Here is a 21,822-nt window from a genome sequence, read left to right as displayed (position 1 = left end):
AAATAAGTTATCAAAAAAGCTCGCCGCTCGCTGCGTGACAACTTTTTTATTCAGGACTTTTCTATTCAGTTTGCCCCGGTCTATCCACCATCTACGGGATATACGGGTATTAGGACACACCCTGTATAGTATAAGGTACCCCGTCACGGACCGGGGCGGTTCTTTCGGTTTTTTCGCGACAATCAGCAGAATAAGCGAGACTGCACTGACAAGTGCACTTGTGAGAGACCCATTTCGTTGAATGAAACGAAACAATTTGATTAAATCATTTTGTTGACTGAATTGTTTAATTGAATATTATAAAAGGATTCTGCGCATGTTCACTCAGCCAAATTTGTGCGTTCATATAGCAAAATTTTCCAACTAAATTATTTGTTGCATCAACTGAAAGATTTGTTTGCTCATATCCACACAAGAAATTTAGTTGAGTCAACTAAATTTTGTTTCATTCAACAAAATGAGTCTCTCAGTGTAGACGCGCCGGTTTGCGAGACCTCCCGCGGACGCTGTAAAAATACGCACCATATACAGAGTTCGTGTTTATAATGGGGTTTATAATGGAGGAATACACGCGTCTCGCGGATTTCGCGAAAACGCGTTTCTGTTTAGCGAAACGTCGCCGCCTCGTTTTTTTTTACACGCTCCGACGGTGCCTCCGGGCGCTTCGGCGTTTCCAATAATAATTAATTAGCGTCGGATTAATTGGAACGGACGAATTGTTAACGATGATAAATGACGAATACGCTTGCGAGCTCGTTTTACTAAAAATACGGCGTATAATTGGGTTAAAATAGATCCGCCGTGTCCCGTTTTGACGATTCAACGATCTGAAAATCTCTCTCTCTCTCTCTCTCTCTCTCTCTCTCTCTCTCTCTCTCTCTCTCTCTCTCTCTCTCGTTTATCGGACACGTTTCCGATTGTTATTTAATATACATAACATGCCGAATCGACGAATTTAGCGTCTCTCCGGGACGTTCGGGGCCAATCTAGTGCAATTTTCTTCGACACGGGTGAAATCGATCCCGTTCGCCGTAACGAAAATCTCTCCGTCCTTTTCTCGTTTATCGGCCGCATTTCCGACTATCACTTAATATACATGCCACGTTATTTAATATATATAACATGCCGAAGCATCAGAATTTGGCGTCTCCTTGGAGCCGATCCAGCGCAATTTTCTTTGACACGCGCGAAATCGATCCGCTGCACGCGGCGTAACGCAAAAGCGCGTTAGATTCAGTTTGCTCTCTCCGCGGATACCTTCGAAATCGGCTTTTTTTATATGCATGGCATATTAAATCCCCGTGAAAATGAATTTACGCGAAGCGAATTTGCCTAAAGCGCCCCCGCGGTGCACCGTACTTTGTACTCTTATTTCCTTCGTACTCCGGTTTCCATTCAAAATGCAGCGTTCATTACGACGCGCGATGATTATTAATACAAAACAAGGGAATTGGCAATTTTCGCACGACGAGCCCGACGGCCCCGCGCCGAGGGAATTCGATTCAGGACGACCGGTCAAGGGATCCTCATTAATGAGCAATGGCTCGCTGAAATCCTGTCGGGCCGCGATAAGCGTTCCGCGAACGCTCAGGCTTCCTCAATCATTTATCTATTTTTCCTTCCATCACTTATGGCTGTCATCGTCGGGGAAAAAGAGCGCGGCCGGAATGGGACCGCGGGCGAATAATTTAAAGGGCCTTCGTTCGCGCATCGAGAAAGGGAGAGAAATCGATCTATCGAACGCAGGAGGAGGAGAAGGAGCGCAGCGCGCGGAGTCGTCGGCCGCGCTCGTCGGCGTAGAGGAGGAGGTCCTCGCCGGACGAGCGCCGGCTCGCGCTCGCGGACCGCACGGCAAATTGACAAATACGAATTAATTTGAACCGATCTGCTGCGGTCTCGCGGGCAGGGGGTCATTGGGCACGAGGGGCAGGGAAATCGGGTGTCGGCCACGCCGGGCGACGGACGGGAAATAACGTAATAAACGATAACGCCATTTGGAGTAATTAGGGACGATCGCCGGCCGGTCCCCTCCCCCCCCCCCTCTCTCGATGAATGCGGACGTTCAATTAAGAATTTATCGAAATACTTTCTCATGCACGAACGCCCGTACAATGACTTGGCGCGGTTTCAATCAATCAATATATTGCCGGGCGCGCTCGTTAGTTATCGTTATCAGCGTAACGGCGGGCGTTCCTCCTCCTCTCCCTTTAATCTTCGGGCTACTTCCGCGCCGAGTGCCGCGCATCGCGCTTCTCCGAGCTCTAAAATAACTTTTATTCTCCCCCCCCCTCCTCTCTCTCTCTGTGCAATCCCGCGGGTCTGGTTTTTCCTACTTTAATTTCCGGTTGCGAATGCAGGTTGCTTTTTGCGCGGAGCTGAGATGAGGAGGACGGTATTGTGTAGTTATTATGTCATTCTTGTCGGAAAAAACACGGCAATACGGGGACACCTTTAATAAATTGTGACAAGCATGGGCGAACTGGGTTCGTTAAAAAAAAAAAAATGGACGGTCGACTATCGATTGGTCGTAGTTTGACAAAGCTGCTCCGTATTTTCGAGCCCGCACGGGGATCTTGGAATGTCCTCTCGCAGGTGCTGCGCGGGTCTCTCCCCCCCGTTTTTAGATACGGACGCGCGTTTTCTCCGGGCATCTTCCGGAATGGCGATTTTGCGGCGAGCGGCTTTGGTTGAATTTGATTTTATTGTCGGTAGGTGCGGACGGGGATGGTGACGGTCAGCGATGGGAAGAGCAAGCCCGTGCCGATGCGCCTGCACTTGTCCATGGAGGTGCTCAAGCTCCAGCGGGAGGATCTCGAGGTAGAGTGCCTTTACGATAATCGTATCGTCATCTATTTTCCCCCGTGTGAATGACGTTCGATCGGTGCTCCTCGCCAGCACGTGCCGTGCCTCTATCGATTTACGGGCGCCGTTGAAACGTGTCAAAGACGAGAATACATTTTAGCAGGCAGCGAATCACAATAAGCCACCACTGGACGCTAAGGAGCGCATGGTGCAAATCACCAGGCAGAAGGTCGGCGGTTTGGGGCTGAGCATAAAGGGCGGAGCGGAGCATAAGCTGCCAGTGCTGATATCGAGGATCTATAAGGGCCAGGCCGCCGATCAGTGCGGCCAGCTTTTTGTGGGAGACGCAATTATCAAAGGTACCGAACAACTTTCACACAGGTTGTTATCATGCCGCCGCCAGAATACCTTACGTTCCACGTATCTATCCTCTGTATACTGTTCAAGTGCCCTCTTTTCGATTCAGATGAAATGCTTAACGGGATAAGCGACTTTACATCGTCGTTGCATCACGTTTTACCTCCTGCAATTAATTGTACTTAAATTATTTCGGAAAGTTGCATCTACTATCGACACCTGACTCCGATGCCTGCACCGATTGCAGTTTACGCACCGCGACGAATTGACAGTTTCGCGATAGTTGAGCGGCACCGTGCACAGTTAATGAGTATCGATTTTAACTCTCTCCCTCTGCTATTGAAACCGAGCGATTGACTCCGTTTTTACCCCGGCGCTCGAAACAATCGGAATTTATCATATGCGATTCTCCGTTTATTAAATTACGCAATTCACATTCTACGATTGTTCAGTGAACGGCGAGTATATCACGGCGTGCAACCACGACGACGCTGTCAATATTTTGAGGAATGCCGGCGATATAGTGGTTCTAACGGTCAAGCATTATCGAGCGGCCAAGCCATTTCTGCAGAAAAACGGTACCGGAATATTATATACATTATCGGCAAGAAAAATAGCGGATGACAATGAGAATGTATACGCCCCCATATATCGATGCTCTTATCGACAGAAAAGGAAGAGAAGCTGGATAACGTTGCCAACGGTACGGCGGAAGACGGATGGATATCGCCTAGCAGGCAAGGTGGCAGTCCCAGATGCAGCCATAGCCGTCAAAGTTCCAATGCATCTTCCAGTTCGATGCAGTATAAGAGATGGGTGGACGTGATTACAGGTAGTTATGACCCTCCGCTCGAGTATAAACATTCAAAATCCAATTCCCCTCGTATTCCCCGTACTCCGCATTCGCGTAAAGCTTCGGCGGACGGTTACTTTTCTCACGCGGCATATTTCGATGTAAATATTTAGAATCGCAACACAGATACGCGATATAGGAGCCCCACGGAAAAATATATATTTCATTATATATAAAAATAAGTAGAAAGGATACATTCGTTTTATATTACTCGTTTTATATTAACTTCGTTTTATATTATATGCGTTTACATTCGTTTTTATATTACTCGTTTTATATTATATGCGTTTATAAGAAATATATACTACTGCGATAAATGTAATACCAATAAATTGGAATTTTTCATATATTATTTATGTATTAAAATATATAATAAAATGTATGATATATATACGTTATAATACACAGCTGTGTATATAATTGTATACGTCTAATGTATACATTGTACATTTTGTATATTTTATCATATATTTTATATAAAAGCATTAAAAGAAATATTGCATTAGGTGTTCTATATAAGTATCTTAGAATTTAGGTTCTCAACGCTTTACCAGCGGAGGTCAAATTGATTTCATTTGCCACAACTGTTGGATCCGATTTCTCGCCACTTCTTATATACCGCTGTTGGTTGATTTTTAAATGCGAGAAAGTGTAACGTGCGATCGCCGCCTCGCGACAGCGAAGAGCGTTATTGCGAAATTATAAAAATATTTAAATATTGTTCATATATTTCACATACATTTTCAGTATATTTTTGACATATTTAATATTATACACGATTTTTTTAATAGAATTTTTATATACCAAATGTATGAAATATATTACCATATATTTTCACCTACTTTTTGAAATATATATTTTTCCGTGGGGGAATTATTGCTCGTGGTACCGGTAATAATTGACGTGGCGTTTTTCAGTCCCATTAATGATGGCGTACGTGACGAGATACATATTCGGCACCGACAAGCTGAGGAGGAACGCGTTCGAAGTGCGAGGACTTAACGGGGCGCGCACAGGAGTGATACACTGCGACGATAGCGCTATTCTCAGTCAATGGCTAAAATATATAACTGATAACATTACAGGATTGACGCATTTGCAGGTGATATAAGTGACATAGATACAACTGTAGCGCCGCCGTGCCTTACTGCGCGTAATACTCCGAGTTGCTTCAATGATTAACTGTTTGACGAGACGAGCTCGAATTCAATTCCACAGATGAAATTGTACAATCGTAATTTCGGAGTCGGCGAACGCATAGAGTACATGGGCTGGGTGAACGAGGCGGTGAGCAATAGCAACCAACCGTGGCAAAGTTACAGACCGAGATTCTTGGCACTAAAAGGACCGGACCTATTGTTGTTTGAGACACCCCCTGTATGTGTCAGTTTGTACGCTTTATCTTACTCACTTTCGGCCTTTAGAATCGTCGGTTTATTCGAGGATTGTGCCGAATCGTTCTTATCGTTGCTTCCAGTGCAACATAGGCGACTGGTCTCGCTGCGCGTTGACTTTCAAAGTGTATCAAACGATGTTCCGCGTGATGCGCGAATCCGAGAATGTGGACGAGCGGCAGCACTGCTTCTTGGCGCAGAGTCCGGGGAAGCCGCCGCGTTACTTGAGCGTCGAGACCAGGCAGGAACTGCTGCGGGTCGAGGCGGCGTGGCACACGGCCATATGTTCGGCCGTTACGCATTTGAAGGTACGTTGCGACGCGCATTTTCTTCCGGCGTCGTCGTCCTTCGCGTCTCACGTCTTTCCTTCCTTCGTTGCAGAGTAAAACCTTCCCGGTGACTTTCAACAGCAGAAGCGCGGGTCTAACGTTAGAGTGGACTCAAGGATTTACGTTGTCGTATGAGGGGATCGGCGAGGTCGCGTGGCGCTACAAATTTTCTCAACTGAGAGGGTCCAGCGACGATGGTAAAAGTAGGCTTAAATTGCACTTCCAAGAGCCGGACAGCATCGCTATCGAAACGAAGGTAAACACAAATTCCTTGGCGAGACTGAAAGATTCACTGCAACACGGTGATCCGATTCATTCTTCTCTCGGGAGAAGATCAAGTGCAATTTCTTCATTGAGAGATTGTGTCTGCTTCAAATACCTAAAAGATACTGTATAAGTTAAGGATCTGTGTTGCATTCAATCCTTCAACCTTTGCTCTTCTTAGAGGGACATGTATTTACATCTTGCGTACGTTTCGACAGGAATTGGAGTGTTCCCAGTTGCAAAACTTGTTGTTCTGTATGCATGCGTTTCTTACCGCGAAGGTAGCCGCGGTAGACCCCACGTTTTTAACGTCGACCACTCCGTAAAGAGATGTAATATAAGATAAAATAACGTTATTGCCGACGCGAATCACCAAGTGGATCACTTTTGTGTTCTGTTATCGTTGTACGGATTAGACCGAGCGCTGAAAATAAGCGAGAGAAGGACGTCGACGAAGAGGCGACAGAAACTAGTCAATATATCCAAAAAGTATTTTTATCGTTTACATATAAAAATCACCAAGCGGTACTACATACTCTACTCATCCTACCAAAAGCCAATTTCAGTATATATATATATATGAATCTAGTATATATATATGAATCTAACGGCTATTATCGTATTGTACGCATCTAGATAAGAATTCTCGCGAGTTTCTAGGAGCGGCAGTATGCATTTACGAATGATTTCTCGACTACTTGATGCGATTATGTTATCTGCCTTTGCTACACGCGTTTATTTCCTTTCGAAATTTTTGAAGAATGCGTAATCAAGTACGCGTGATTATATACGTAATTTACAGATGCATTTCAATTGTACAATACTCTAGTAGTATTGCCAGATATTTCTCAGTTGCGCTCTCATTATATTGTTTGTCTGATATCTTAAGATGATAATTAGAATTTATATATATATATATAAGAATCAACACACGCGCGGGTTCATGATTTTTAAGTTACAATAACAGCGAATATTTTTGTTAATTATAACAAGTTGTCTGTATACTTACACATATTGTATTGCGTATCATACATATATCAGGTGCCTTAAAAACCATGAACAAGAGGTAGCTAAATTAACGGAGGCATCAACTTTTCGTTTCTCGTCAACGAGGAGAATCGTATTACACACTCGTGCATACATATATATTTAGAGTATTTATAAAAGGAAACAGGAGTCGTATTTCAATAGAGAAGTTCTAATTTGCAATCTTAAGGGGATGCTTTTAAAGAGTATAATGAATTGAATTGAAAGGAACAATATTGATTCGTCCATCCGACAAAAGTCAAAGTAATAATTGCTCCACAGCAATAAATTATAATCTACAATTAGACGGCTCACTCGAACGTAACGTCGGATACTGAAATAGTTTGTTTATCGATGCAGTATTATCGATGGGGGCAATAAGTTTTACAAATTAAATTAAGCGCGGATACCGACAGTATCAGTTAGCTTACCAACATGCGTACAACTGTCAACTGTACTTTCTCTGTACTAGGCGCAATAGCTATGTTCTACAAATCGTTTAACGTATGATTTGCGACGATTCATCTATATGAACAATTGATTGTGAAGAAAGGATGTGCAAGAGGCTTATTTGAGTAATGGGTACGTTACGGTGGGTTTCGACAGCTCGACAGATCTATAGTGTCTTTACATATATCAATTATCTCTTTCCAATCACTAGCTATAGCGACATAGACTTAACACTGTATATTATGTGACTATCTTACATTGGTTCGCAATTATATTTAAAGCAATAAATCTTTAATGAACGAACAACTAGAGAGAGATAATAAGAGAGTAGGATATACGTATATGTGCATATATGTATATCCTACTCTTATATATATACATACATACACAAATATAAATATATATATGTATGATAAGAGAACTGTATACAGTAATGATATAAAGCAAGAAAAAAGTATCATTCTCGATAGCAGTGACGAGAATATTGCACGTTTTCCAATGCTCGCCTAATCATTCTTTAGTTTTTTTAAAATATAAGACGAATGGGTCACGTAGCGTCGCATGGAAACGATGTAAAGCTAATTTAATGTCGGGGGAGACGTTTTGATTTCCGTTGCGTGTCTCGAGAGTCTCCGGTTACTCGTAGAAAGTGCCTACAAAGTAACATAGAGGAAATGTAAAGAAAGATCGGCGCTTCTGTTGTGTCGCAGCGTATTCGATGTCGATTGTACTTTTCTAGTCTACAAAAAACGTCAGGGTCTTTTACGTGATACCTACGGTCGAGGCGTGTCTGTTGCCGCTTGTCTCTCGATTGCGAGAACTCGAAGCGTTCGGACGAAAGGAACCACCGTTTCTCGATGAATTTGTTACCATCGTCATATGAATGTTTATCATGTAAAAGAGTACCTTCGCCTATACATCTCTCTGAACGTTTTTTTCACGATCGATATAATATATTGTAGTAATATAATAAGAATTAAACGATATTCGATCTTAAATTTAAGCACAGAGCAATGTTGACGACTCAAGCGCTGCTGCTATGATTTTAGATTTATGCAGTTTGTTACAAATTTTCGTATTCTGATATGAAGCATCTTTATATGTTAAAGTTTATCACTTAAATTGCATAAATTGAATGCACCAAAGTATATAAATTAAAGTTTAACGCTTACAAATTCCTATGAATATTTGATTTTCTAATCAAGAGATTTAACGTGCTAAAATTTTACTATTTAACATTGAATAATTGTTTTTTCCTCAACAATCTATCTAGTCATCGTACATGCTCTGTGCTTAAAGTTGGGATAATTATCAAGAACTGCACAATTATTCTATATAAGTAAGTTAATTAAGCAAGAATGGAATGAAGCTGGAAAAGATCTGAAATACAATCAGGTCTAGATTATAGTAATTTACGGAAACTACAGGTTGTTCTAAAACTATAAGTGGATCGTTGAATCCCTAATATAATACATTGTACACTTTGTTAACGTCACAAATCGATATTAAATTTCACTTATATTTATTAAACTGAGATCTCTTTCATTTGATTCAAATTGCATAAGAATAAACTTTTTGCGAATGCTGTTAAATTATGTATTCCTTTTGGTATCCGTTTAACAGTGCATCTCTTCTTGAAACCTGCTCGCTTGTGTGACTCTTCGGATTCAGCTCATTCCATAAGTTACACAAAATAGAAAATAGCTGTACACGCGACGTACTTTGCCTACAAACTCGCTGAATACTTCAACTCATTTCTTTCGGCGAGCGCTCGCGATTCCGAATCCTGCCGTTGCGTCTCGTATTCAGATTCGCACGTCAGATCCATCTTCCTTTGCCTTCGCGCGTGCTTATATCGGATGGAAGAGCGAATTCGCTGCGCCGGCTAACATTTAACATCGGAATCTTATATTTCGAAATATAGTTTATCTGTTATAATGTCTATATCCCCCATTGACAATATGTTCCAAAATATATCATTGTTAGAAGTTACAAATCTGCCGCATTCTTCTAATTATCTGCTCCTTTCCCGAATCACCTTTCGTTGCATTGTACAATTTAGAAAGTAAACCACGAACGTTTTCTAACAATATACTGACACGACAAGACGACCAAGTGACAACACTGAAGTCTTTTATCATTGCACGTGTCATGTTTTTACGAAAGGACTAAAAAATATTGATTAGCTACCGCGTATTGATTTAGAAATTGATAAAAAAAATATAACTCAGCTTCTCCTCTCGTTTCATTTTTTAATACAAATTAGTAGGCCAAAATTACGCGTTATCTTTATGTTTCGAGTTGAACTCTAATCTCGAGTTCTCGAGTCTCGTCGGATATTTCAAGTGTTTGCGAAATTGATTCGACAGGAGTTTGAGAGTGCGCGCCGTTTGAAAGTGCAAGACGAACGCGCGGTGGCGCGCGCATAGCCTGAGAAGTGCGTCGCTTCCGTCACCGAGCTGCGTTCCGGCGTTCCGACCATTTGTCTTCGTTCCGCGATCCGCGCTTCACGCGACTTCGAGTCCGAGTGTTGTGTCACGTCGCGAGCTGCCGTGCGCGCGTATGCAGAAGCGTCCCGAGGGCCGGAGATATCTCTTAGCGTAGACGAGACGGGAGAATACAGAAATCACGGGTCTCCCAAGTGAATCTCCCTCCCCCATTGGTTTCTCTTTCCCCCTTTTTTTTCCCCGCTGCTCCTACCCGCGGTAACTCGACGCGAGATCGCGATCCGCGACGCGCCACGAGTAGGGAGGGGGAGGCGGCCATCTCCGGGAGCGAGAGATTCTGATACTTTTTATTCCACGGTATGTCAGAAGGCGAGGTGTTGTCGCAGAAGAAGCAGCAGCAGCAACCGCCGTTTCATCCACAGCAGCAACCGCCGATCGGAGCGGGTCCCATGGCGAATATGGCGTGGCAGTATCCGCCGAACAATATGCACAACATGTTCCCACCGTACCCGGGGTGAGTGAGCCGCGACGTTGGGCTCCGATGCGATCGACAGGGACAACGGAGTCGGCCATTTCGGTTTGGCGCGACGGGCCTCGCCGAGACACTCCGACTCTCGCGGTCTCGCAATTGCGTTCGCGCGACACGCGATCTCGCTTTAGATCCCACAGTTGGATCCGCTCGTCGAGGATCGTCGTTGCTCGTTCGCGGCGAACGTAACGCGGCGGGCCCCGTTGCGTAAATACGTCTCGTATGTACGGGGTGACTCATGTCGAGCTCGTGGTTCACGTCGTACGTAAAGCTTGAGCTCGCCTTGGATTCTATTTTCTTCCGAACGAGTAAGATTCGTCAGCGGGATACCTGCCTCTTCGGGATTACGTTGCACATCGAGGCAGGTCCCGGGGAGACGCGCGATTTCGCGAACCGCGAGACTAAATAGTCTTGTATGTAGATGTTGCGTTGTTCGCGATGACCTAATTCGTCGCGCGAACGCGATGATCGGTCAAGATTTCGCTTCGGTCGGTCTTAATATTGCTGATGTATTGTTATAATTTATAATACGATACTGTACTGCTGATACATTGGTATATTGCTGTATCGCTGATACCGAGGGCATTGTGGTGTACAAATTTGCGGCATTACTGCGCTGAAAAAAAATCTGATAGATCCAACCAGTCGTCTGTTAGAAAATGGACGAATCAGAATTCCTTTTAGGATTTACCAGATGTGTAGTGAAGTCTAGCAAACTTCTGGTTAGGAAAGATATTTCCTAAAGTTTGCTAGACTTCACTACACTCTGGTAAATCCAGTGAACTCTATACATACTGGAATGAGTGATCTATTGTTCTGGCTGTTGCCGAGAGAGAGGTGCGTTTGGGTGAATCCTTGTCTCCTTCTAGTACTACCTGATTGGATAGTCGCATATAAATGACGAGAAGAAGGGCGTCACTTACATGCGATTATCCAATCAGGTAGTACTAGAAGGAGACAAGGATTCACCCAACGCACCTCTCTCTCGGCAACAGCCAGAACTATAGATCACTCATTCCAGTATGTATAGAGTTCACTGGGTAAATCCCAAAGAAATTCTGATTCGTCCATTTTCAAACAGAAGACTGGTTGAGGCCAAGCTATTGGTTAATAAAGATCAGTTTTATATTCGGCTGTTGGCACTCTGAAAGTTAACCGACCGATTAGATTAACTCGCCTTGGTGAAACCGGGCCTGAATCTATCAGATTTCTTTTCACTGTGGGCATTACTAGGCATTTATTGGACATTAGTTTGGACATTAGGCCTTGCTGGGACATTATAAAGATAAAATAAGATAAAGTAATGCCCACTGGGCATTAGTGGGCATTGGTGTACAAGATTTTAGTCAGCAGTTTTCCCCTCGGCTGATACATTTCAGTAATGATGAGTTTTGTTGAACTTCATTTACGATAAGTTGGAGATTTCTGTATTCAATAACGTAATGGTATTTGTAAGTAAACCTTATAACGTCGAAAATATACGCGTAGATAACATCTTTATACTGTTTTCGCGACAAATATTACCATATGCCTCGGTGGTCGAATTGGCGAGACGCTCGCCTAGAGTGTAGGCAGGTCCAGGCTCAAACCCTGGCTGAGGTAATGTTTTTCGCAATAAATCTTCTGCCATTGTTAAAAGTGCCAGGTATGGTCAAGAAAATACTGACGTTGCTTGTAACGTAACTTGCAAAATAATCAAATTCTCTGCCGACACTACAGAATTGTTACAAAGTGGCGTTGCGCTAATGTCAAGAATTCTGTATTCGATAGTGCCTGTAACGTGGTATCAAATTTTCTGCCGGTACTATGCAATTTTTGTCAAGTGGCGTTGCTTTCGCGAGTAATAACTCTTGTCATCTCTCTTCTTGCAGCCAAATGTATGGTCCAGGGTACCAGGGTGTACCGCATCAAGGACAGGTGTACAACTATTATTCCATGATGCCACCATACGGTCAGGCTTTTAATCCTCAACAGATGCAGCAGCATCAACAACACCAACAGCAGCAGCAACAGCAGCAACAACAGCAGCAGCAGCAGCAGCAACAACAGCAGCAGCAGCAGCAGCAGCAACAGGGGAACAATCAGACGAAGCAACAGTTACATCAACAACCTCCTATACCTGGTACTCCGATGCCTCTGGACGATGAATCTGATCTTCCACCATTGCCACCCGGTCCACCACCGGCAGTCCCACCAGCTCAACAACATAACAATCACTTACAGCAACAGTCGATGGCTTACTCAGGAATGATGTATAATTCGTTCCCCTATGGTAACTGGAATGGAATGCATAATGATAATTCCCGTAAGAATCGCTCGTATCCTATTTGAAAATGAATGGAGATGAGCGAAGAAGTTGCAGTTGCGACAGGAGAAAACGTTAATTACGTTGTTAAATGGTTTTACTAAAAGTTACGTGTTTCATGTATATATGGCAGCGGTCAAGCTTTCTTCTTCTCTTTCGCTTTGAACGCTTTCAGTAAAGATGAAAAGAGGGAGCAAACGCTTCGAAGCGTTTGCAGCGGCAGCTTGACCGCAGCCTATAATATAATATGCTAATTTTTGGTAATATAAATAACGAGATAATACGGATTTTTAAAAGAGAATATTTTGAAAAAGTCCGGGTGTATAAAAATCAACAAATGATGAGTTAAAGAATCGTTCTTTTTGTCTTGAAAGTTTATTATTATTATTTAACGTAACCTGTCAATATTTACTGTCGTTAGATACACTTCGCCCATCTCTGTAGTGCGCAGTGTTTGAACGTACGGCTGTAAAATGAGTACCAATTCTTTCCAGAATATAACGGCCAGAATACAATCCGTTTCAACTTGCCAAACAAGAAAACGGGTCTTGGATACACGCCGTCCGGCAATAGCGGCGCCGCGAAAAAAAAGCGTAAGCGGAACAAAAATTTAGCAGCTCAATTCAACAATAGCTTTCAGGGAAATGCTCCGACTAGCGGTCCCTTCATGCCTAACGGACCCAGCGTCAAGCCCGCGGAGCTACCACCGTTACCTCCCGCGCAATGCGAGGTGGCGGCCCCTCCGCCGCCAAGTGAGGAGCCTCCTACTCCTGTCGTGCCGGTCACTACGGCTGTCAGCAACGCGGTTTCCAGCGCTGGTACTGTTCCCAATATTGCCCACAGCCCGGTCGGCGACTGGCCCGACAGTTTGAAGAATTATGTGAACCGATGCTACGAGAAGTGTAAGACGGCGGTCGATAAGGACCAGGTCGAAATCATACTGAAGGGCAAAATCACACGCGCCGCGAACGACGGCTCGCTTTGGGTGAAGGACTGGGATAAGGAGCCTCTGCCCAGCATCCACAGCGAACGTATGACCATGACGATCAAGCCTTCGAAGCCGGCGTTAAAGCTGGCGAATCCTCTGGCGAGCCCACTGGTCAATGCACAGGGAGGCTTGCGCAAGCCTGGCCTCTCCAGTTCACTCGGGGCTCGGCTTGGCGCGCGTCTCTCTGTGACACACAGCAGGCGGTCGAGGACGAGGTCGAGGTCGAGGTCTAGATCGAGGTCAAGATCAAGATCCAAATCGAGGTCGCGATCCCGTTCGCGGTCGCGCTCGCGGTCACGCTCGAGGTCGAGGTCGACGCGTTCGCGTACGCGTAGTCCGCCGTCGCGCAGGTACAACAGGCGCAGCACGTCCTCGTCGTCGAACATTAGCGATCGAGAGCACGATTACAAGGCGCTCAAAGTGAAAAAGTCCGCGCGCAACAAGGCGAATCACGGCAACAAGAAGTCCAAGAAGAATAAGCAGGCTAAATCGCATTTCTATTCCGAATTTGGTTTAGCTACAGGCAACACGGACGAGCTGGGAACCAAGGAGAAGCTGCAGCAGCGCGCTGCCAGATTCAACGGCGGCATTTCCAGGACGGTCGTCAACAGCGTCATTATTAGAGATGACCCGAACTCGGATTTCGACTTTACCGGCCTCCACATCGTCGGCACGTGCAAGGATCTAGAGAAGCCTTACTTGCGTCTCACGTCGGTGCGTGGCCACTCAAAATTATTTATATGTTTATCTACAGTTGAAAGAACGTCAAGTATTTCACTATGAAAATTTTAGTAAAATTAATTATGCCGCAATTCGTTTTTACAAAATTATTTTTATATCTTCGCAGGCTCCTGCTCCTTCTGCAGTTCGACCGGTAAGTGTACTTCAAAATTCTTTGGCCCATGTCAAGAAACGTTGGCTGGCCGACCAGGACTACAGATATGCTTGCGACCAATTAAAATCCATCCGGCAAGATCTTACCGTGCAAGGTATCAGGGACGCGTTTACAGTTCATGTATACGAAACCCACGCCCGTGTAGCTTTAGAACGCGGTGATCACGAGGAGTTCAATCAGTGCCAGACGCAGCTGAAAATGCTGTATCAGGACCTCGGCGGTGAGAATCGATGCGAATTCATCGCGTATCGGTTTCTCTATTACATCTTCACGAAAAACACTCAAGGTTCGTAACGGAATTAACAACGCAAGAGAATCGACATTTCCCAAAATTATATCACTGGAATACTCTACGATATTTTTCATTTCAGATTTAACGACAATTTTAGCGGCACTTTCGGCAGAGGACAAGAACGACGAGTGCATAAAACACGCGTTGAAAATACGATCGGCTTGGTGGTTGGGTAACTTCCATGCTTTTTTCAAACTGTATAGGACAGCGCCGCGTATGTCTGCCTTCCTGATGGACTGGTTTGTCGCGAGAGAGCGAAAGAAGGCATTGAAATTCATGATAAAGTCGTACGTATTACACATTATTTACTGTTGCTTAGACATGTGTTTAAGTTTAATCATTATTTTTCAAGTTGTATCTTCCATTAAAGGATTGTGTACATTGATGAAAATTTGTATTCATTTTAAAAAGTTCAATTTTGCTTACAAATTTTGTTTAATTCAATTTTCCGTAACAATCATAATGCGTGTTATTGTACTATCTCGTAAAAATAATGCAGTACACAATCCCTTAATTGATTTTCTATATAGAAATTTCGTTCTTAGCAGATTTGGAGAACAGAGCTTGCTTTTGTCAACAAATGCAAGCACACTGTATTTTTCAGTATTACATTTGTTTTCTAAAAGGAAATTCTTTCCTGAATTATGATTTATCGTAATATTGAAAAAGTATATCGAAATTTAATCGGTATACTTTCGTCGAGTTGATTCGTCTAAATATCTAATCCAATTGCAGCGCCATGTTTTAACAAATGATACCTACGAAGAATCATGGATTACATGAAACTATAATTGCAGATTTCTGTTACAGGACGTCGTAGCCGAAAGTTAATTGCATATTTAATTGTTTCTTTTTCTGTTTTATGTATTCACTACCATGTCACCATGTATGCGGCCATTATCTAACGTTTGCATTTCTTCTGCTGTTTAGCTACCGGCAAAATTTGGCGGTTCATTTCGTCGTAGCGGAATTGGCCTTTGAGTCATTGGACAAGTTTTATGAATTTGTCAGCGAGTTCGGCTTGGTTTACGCTGATCTCGCTCGACAGCAAATCGACTGCAAGGCAAGCAGTGGTAGTCTAGGTGGTTGGTAGAAGGCAACGCCACTCTAATGTCCTACCTTTACCCCTTGTGGCGGAAGATAAATTTAACATGCGAGAAAGAAGGGCCACACACACACCTACATATACACATACATATACACACGCGTACATGCATAGATCCCACGTGTGTCGTATTACGTGTATATGCATATGTTTCCAGCATATGTGCGCTTGTGTGTGACTCATGTGCATATATATATACATATGTATGTATAGTCAGACGTATATTCCATTCCGCTGGGGTACACACGTTTCCGTAAATCTCCCTTGCTCTCGGAAGCCCCAGTGTGTGCTGGCTCCACCTCTCGCAAACGCTCTTCAGATCATCGTCCCACGGTGGCGCACAATCTCATCACCGTCGGGTACAAAATTGAAAGCTTGGGACTTCGACTACAGCTTCGGCTTGTGAATTTGTACATACACGCTCCCTCGTTCGGTTTCCTCCCGCGCGCAATTGTACATAATCGCAAGAGGACAATATATGCCGATCTCTCGCTGGGGGCTCCTGGAATTGTACAAAACTCGGGACGGACGATCGTTTCCGTTCATTCGGCACTACCTCACAAAAAATTACATGAGAAAAATCTCGTAACGTCGAGGATCATATTCGCAACGCAATCTACGGTCTTCGCAATAGGAAAAAAAGCCCATCTTTCGTTCGTTCTCGACTCGGGACGATTCGTCGACGAGACGACCGCTCTCTCTCCTTTTCAATCGTAGCGTGACGCGCATGGCCCGCTTCACTGCCACCGGTGCTCGATCGATTTTCCAAGTATTTCTTTAAGTATTACTACACGAAAAAGACCCGTATCCGCCCAAGCCGAGCCGCAACGCAAGCTTCTCTCGCTTTGAAGGGAGAGATGCCTCAAAGAGAATGCGGATAAAGGATTTTGTTTCACGAATTCGGAGGCACGAGAGGCATTCGCGTTTGAAAGGACACCGCGGTGACTTACTCGAGAGACGTTTTTCTCGGTCAGCGATGAACAGAGCGTTCCTGATCGCGACAAGTGTCACTTTCCGAACAAGCCCGAGAAGAACCGGGTAGATCAGGCGGAGGCAAAGAGGAGGAGGAAGAAGAAGGATCGATTCTTGGAACATCGTTGCTCGTGGATGAACCGCATGCCGAAGACGTCTGGGTTCGGGAACGAAGACAGAAGACCGAAGATCAAGGGGAGAGGACGATCCTCGCCGCGTGCCTCGCGCGACGAGTGGCGCGTTCATCATCGGTTCTCGTGTGCCGAGTGATCTTGGAATTCATTTTAACCAGTGTCTATGCGTTGCGCGCGATGCGACGGTGCTCCCTTCGACGTTAGAGTCGCCCTATTCTCGTTGGATTCCCTAGGTAGTCAAGACCCTCTCGTTTCTCTTGCATTCGCGTACGTATGTCGTTCGTTCGTTCGCGCGCGCGCGCGCATAGAGTGCATGCATCAGCCGCATTACACGGATTCGGAAAAGGGAAAATGACATTGTACCATACTTGATCCGAATACGATGTTGTGCATAATAAATTATTTAATTTTCTGACGTTGTACCTCATTTTTTGTCTCGCTTGTCGTACTATAAATCTAGCGCACTTTTTAGAGGAGACATAGATTGCGACTCGTTCTGCCTCGACTTCGCCTCGACGATACTTCACTTAATAATTAAATACCACGGTCGACGGGCTTCTCGACGTCCGCAATTGCAAATCGCGATCGACATTTACGTTGTCGTTGCTAATTATGTATATATCTATATATATACCGATCCGCGATCGGTAGATAAAATAATTTAAATGTTAAATAATTTAACAATCCATGAGACAACATAGAACATTTAAAGTATATAACAGTAAACGAGAAAACGTCACTTTCAACGCCGATCCTCTCACTGTTGGATATTTGCGACTCCTGGCTCGTCACTGTAGCTACATCGGAATTTACATCAGAGGCGAAAACTCACACGTGTGTTTTGCACACTTACTATACGTTCGCAACGAAAGGAACGAGTTATTTTACATGCCGCTACTTCTATTCGATAGAACAGACTTGCTAAATTGATTAAAGACTTCGGTTCGCGGGTTAAAAGTTGCGAAGTTCGATTCAACGTCGTGAGGTTTTATTTCCGTTTGAAATGTATGTAGACTGAATTATTCATCGTCGTGAATACACGAACCGTAGAAAAACCTTGGTGCATTTTACCAATCAATTCCATCGAACAGGAGCGGCAATTTGTACGGCAATTTCACGCTCCCGATGTAATAGAAGCCTTGAAAATGGCTTCCCAATAATTTAACGTGGTTCGATCACGTTCGCGGATTCGCGCGAGTAACACGAGCTTAATAAGCGCCTGCGTCCTCGACGTGGACCTCGTGTCCGGATGCAGTTCGAAACCACGTCGGGACACACGTATCGGCTTCGTTCAGATCTCTACAATGCACTCGAGATGTACGCAACGTGCCATTAACCGGACTAACCCGTTAGCGTCCTCGAGCGAAAAGGGGCATGGTCTCGCCAGTAAGAGCCCGCTCTCTGTTCATGTACCGCTAGTATCCGACTTGGCGGATTTTTTTCCCCCCAGAGATTTAATCGTAAATTTCTTTTTTAAAAATAGATTTTCAGCCCCTCTCGAAAAATGTGAGACGTTAACGGATTAATAATTTCCCGCGCACGTGAGAATCTCGCACAAGTAGGAACAGATCGCGCGGAAGAGAGATCCAACGTCAATATGAATTCGCGTGCGCGTCGGCATCGAGTCGCGAGCTACACAGTGCGTAAATAGCCTTACGGTAAATATATTAACAGCGTCTCTCTAACGATACCGTCTGTGTGTGATTTTGTTTGTGTGTGTATGCGTGTACACATCTGATTGATAGCTGACGTAATACACATTAATTCACTTATATATAAATATTAATCAAATAAAAAAAAGATTCAACTATGGTACGGCGAAATAACGTAGCCCTCGGTGGAAATGAAGTCGGGGATGATCGGCAGCGATCATTGACTGCGATGACGGATCTGGAGGAGGAAGAGGAGGGAGGATGCGGAGAGTTAGAGTCCGTTTAAACGGAGAGGGACACGAAGCTGTTATACTGGGTGATGTTGCGTTTCAGAATGTCGGCGCACGGACCTAAGACCCGCTCGAACCGCGCCCGATCCAGTTTCACACACTTCAACGGACCCCTGGCCACCACGGTCGCCGCTCGGGGCCTGTCCAGCAGCAGCGCTATTTCCCCTGTATCAGAAAAAAAAGTTTCCGTTGTTGAACGAGCCCTTTCGATCTTCTTTGACGTAAAGTTGATCACACGGTATATAATTTCACACAAAGTTAACAAGTTTCGTGATTGATTGGTGACTGAATTAAACCGAGACTCTTTAGATTGTTTTACCGTCGTCATTAGCTATTGGATAAAATCATGAATTCTAACGTTTTTGAGACAACTACATGCTGCTCTATTTTGCAATCGTGACACTTCGTTATCGCCCCGAGTTTGCTATTACCGAAGTAATCCGATGGTCCTAGACGGCCGACCTCGGCGGGCTCGTCCCCTTCCGAGCGTTGCTGAAGGACCACCGCCGTACCCTCGACGATTATATAAAAATCTTCGCCCGGTTCGCCCTGTCGGACTATCGTTTCACCGTCGTCGAACGCTACCGGCTCGAGAGCGTCTGCTACTGTGAGTCTCTCCCATTTATCCAAGGATTCTGCATCGTAAATATTACTGATAGTCTCCATTTATTCTTGCAAGGATTACTTTAACTTTGTGTACGGAGTAACGAGATTCTGTTATCCACAGAATCCTAATAGAAGATATTCCGATTGATCGTCACGAGCAGAAAGTAAAGTAGTAATGCTCCAAGGAACAAAGTTTCTGAGCAAACTCACCCAATATTGACACCCTGGATAAGAACTCCTCGTACATTTTCCTTTTCCTTATGGTGGAGCCCATGAGAATTCTGCGGTAGGAGTCCCTGTCGATGCCCCAGAGCTTCACGTCGGTCTTCGCTCTGACCGTGGCGGCGCGCGGAGTTCCGTAGATTAATGCGAGCTCGCCGAAGCTTCCACCCTCGCCGATCGTCGTCGCCAGCTCGCCATTGACGAATATCTCGACTTCCCCTTGATCGATCACGTAGAAGTTGTCGCCCTCGTCACCTAGGAAAGTACGCAGCGCTCATTCACTCGGCGAATCAACGACAAACCAGCAAGACAGAAGCGCAGAGACGGTGCGCGATCACGCACCTTGACGAATGATCGCTTCGCCGGGCAGAAAGGTCACGGGGAACATCGCGTCGAAGATGTCGGAGCGCTCGTTCTCGTCCAGGTGCGCGAACAGCACGTTCTTGGCGATGGCCTTGCTTAGGGCAGCCATGGTTTTGTAGTCTTTAGGTACGACCTTCTTGACGTAGCTGGTGGCGTCCTCCTCGGAGACCGGCTCCGCTGAGATTCCGCCCCGCCGCCGCGGCACCTGCGGGCCCTGCTGTCCCGCGGGCATGTCCTCCGTGTCCTCGGGACTCGTCGCGATCTGTTGTTTGGCATCGTGAGCCTGTTCCTGTATGCAAACGAGATAAAGTTAGCCGAGATAACAGACAAGCGCGACGGGAGTTTCTTAATTAAAACGTCGACGATTGCGGCTGTTCCTCAAATGACGAGCGATTAAAAGTTTACTTCGTAACGAGCGACCGATACACACGGCTGTTTTTCCTCCCCCTATTAGGAATGGTCTGATTGTTCTCAGTTATTTATATTGGCGTGGAACCACGAGACCTGGAAGCACCACTCCTAATCTTACTCTCTTCAGGAGATTGAAGAAGGTTTCAACGTCAACGACTTCTTTTAGTGCCACTAAAAATTACAGGCGGAGCATCAAACTTTCCTCTGCGACCACTTTTAACGACTTACTTATGTAATTATTGCCTCTATATCGCGCACTTATCTCAGGCCGAAACCCTTGTCACGTCATTTTTTATTTTTAATTAACTTGTACACAGACAGGCAGGAATGCTTAGATATTTCTATAATGTATTCCATAATTATAGAAATGCCCAGGCATTCTCGTCTGTCTGTGTGCATCTAACTCGGTTCACCAACCATATTACCTCCTTTATTTTTTAGACTTTTGTATCTTGAATTATTCAGGGTGTCCAGCAAACTGAATGAAAAAAATTCCCCGACTTTTTCAGGTTTTCCAGGAGCCGGAATTAATTTTTCCCTGACCGTTTGGCGTAACTTTTTTCAAGATGCATAATTTGCGTACATCTGTATGGTAAATCAAGTAGATGTGAAATAACGAAGTCCTTGAAATATTTTTCTCGGGAAACAAGAGTCTCGAATTTAAAAAGGTAAAAATTTAAATTAAAGTAATTATACCATCTATGTTCAATACATTGTGTAATAGGAACGAACATATCATTATATGATGCTTTCGTTTTGCTTAACTGCATTTTGTTTACAACTTACTAGATAGTGTAACTTAGAGTAAGTACTGTTTAGTGATTCATCTTTTTTTATAGTTTCGTCTCAGTTGAACGCATTGAAATAACACGACGATGAAAATATAAATTACTGACCACGCTTATAAATAAATTGATGTTTAGCAAAGCTGAAAATTAGCGTACTGAGAGCCAAAGAAAAGTTTAACTTCCAAAAATTTTTAATTATTCTGAAAAAAAGTGAAACGATGTAAAAACTCCAGATAAATCGTAAAATTTCCTGACTTTTCCCCAACAATTCCAGATCTCTAAAACTCCCCGGCAATTTCCGGTTTTCCAGATTTCCCTGACCACTGAACACCCTGTTATTCTACACAC

The 21,822-nt window shown here is 44.3% G+C and overlaps 3 protein-coding genes across 8 annotated transcripts in view; 2 read left to right on the top strand and 1 right to left on the bottom strand.

The window, feature by feature from the left end:
- Nucleotides 1–9,471, top strand: part of LOC105562925 (gamma-1-syntrophin) — a 16,190-nt gene extending 6,719 nt beyond the window's left edge. Inside the window, exons 2-10 of one of the 2 annotated variants that reach the window (XM_012014109.1) lie at nucleotides 2,713–2,817; nucleotides 2,963–3,161; nucleotides 3,612–3,737; nucleotides 3,830–3,991; nucleotides 4,930–5,114; nucleotides 5,231–5,389; nucleotides 5,490–5,714; nucleotides 5,788–5,991; nucleotides 6,218–9,471. In XM_012014109.1, the coding sequence (XP_011869499.1) occupies nucleotides 2,713–2,817; nucleotides 2,963–3,161; nucleotides 3,612–3,737; nucleotides 3,830–3,991; nucleotides 4,930–5,114; nucleotides 5,231–5,389; nucleotides 5,490–5,714; nucleotides 5,788–5,991; nucleotides 6,218–6,325 (1,473 nt within the window). In that variant the 3' untranslated portion in view covers nucleotides 6,326–9,471. The remainder of the gene's footprint in view (nucleotides 1–2,712; nucleotides 2,818–2,962; nucleotides 3,162–3,611; nucleotides 3,738–3,829; nucleotides 3,992–4,929; nucleotides 5,115–5,230; nucleotides 5,390–5,489; nucleotides 5,715–5,787; nucleotides 5,992–6,217) is intronic. The other variant, XM_012014110.1, reaches the window with a different exon arrangement.
- A 463-nt stretch (nucleotides 9,472–9,934) lies between these two features.
- On the top strand, nucleotides 9,935–17,554 carry LOC105562923 (leukocyte receptor cluster member 8 homolog). 2 transcript variants are annotated; one of them, XM_012014104.1, is made up of 6 exons: nucleotides 9,935–10,436; nucleotides 12,323–12,756; nucleotides 13,251–14,458; nucleotides 14,592–14,925; nucleotides 15,011–15,218; nucleotides 15,862–17,554. In XM_012014104.1, exons 1-6 carry the CDS (start codon nucleotides 10,282–10,284, stop codon nucleotides 16,022–16,024), a joined length of 2,502 nt encoding a protein of 833 aa, XP_011869494.1. In that variant the 5' UTR covers nucleotides 9,935–10,281; the 3' UTR covers nucleotides 16,025–17,554. The 2 variants fall into 2 exon arrangements, with proteins under 2 accessions (XP_011869494.1, XP_011869492.1); XM_012014102.1 differs by having other exon boundaries at nucleotides 9,937–10,436; nucleotides 15,011–15,946.
- LOC105562924 (cAMP-dependent protein kinase type I regulatory subunit) overlaps nucleotides 17,528–21,822 on the bottom strand; it is a 19,143-nt gene continuing 14,848 nt past the window's right edge. For 3 of the 4 annotated variants that reach the window (XM_012014105.1, XM_012014108.1, XM_012014106.1), the window contains exons 2-5: nucleotides 20,255–20,564; nucleotides 19,901–20,167; nucleotides 19,516–19,719; nucleotides 17,528–19,249 (exon numbers count right to left, since the gene is read on the bottom strand). In XM_012014105.1, coding sequence (XP_011869495.1) covers nucleotides 19,077–19,249; nucleotides 19,516–19,719; nucleotides 19,901–20,167; nucleotides 20,255–20,564 — 954 coding nt within the window. In that variant the 3' untranslated portion in view covers nucleotides 17,528–19,076. The remainder of the gene's footprint in view (nucleotides 19,250–19,515; nucleotides 19,720–19,900; nucleotides 20,168–20,254; nucleotides 20,565–21,822) is intronic. The other variant, XM_012014107.1, reaches the window with a different exon arrangement.

The sequence above is a fragment of the Vollenhovia emeryi genome, unplaced genomic scaffold, assembly GCF_000949405.1.
Source record: "Vollenhovia emeryi isolate VEMERY1.0 unplaced genomic scaffold, V.emery_V1.0 DF939182.1, whole genome shotgun sequence".
Classification (NCBI taxonomy): Eukaryota; Metazoa; Arthropoda; class Insecta; order Hymenoptera; family Formicidae; genus Vollenhovia; species Vollenhovia emeryi.
The sequence above is the reverse complement of the archived record's forward strand: the minus strand, read 5'-3'. Positions and strand labels throughout refer to the sequence as shown.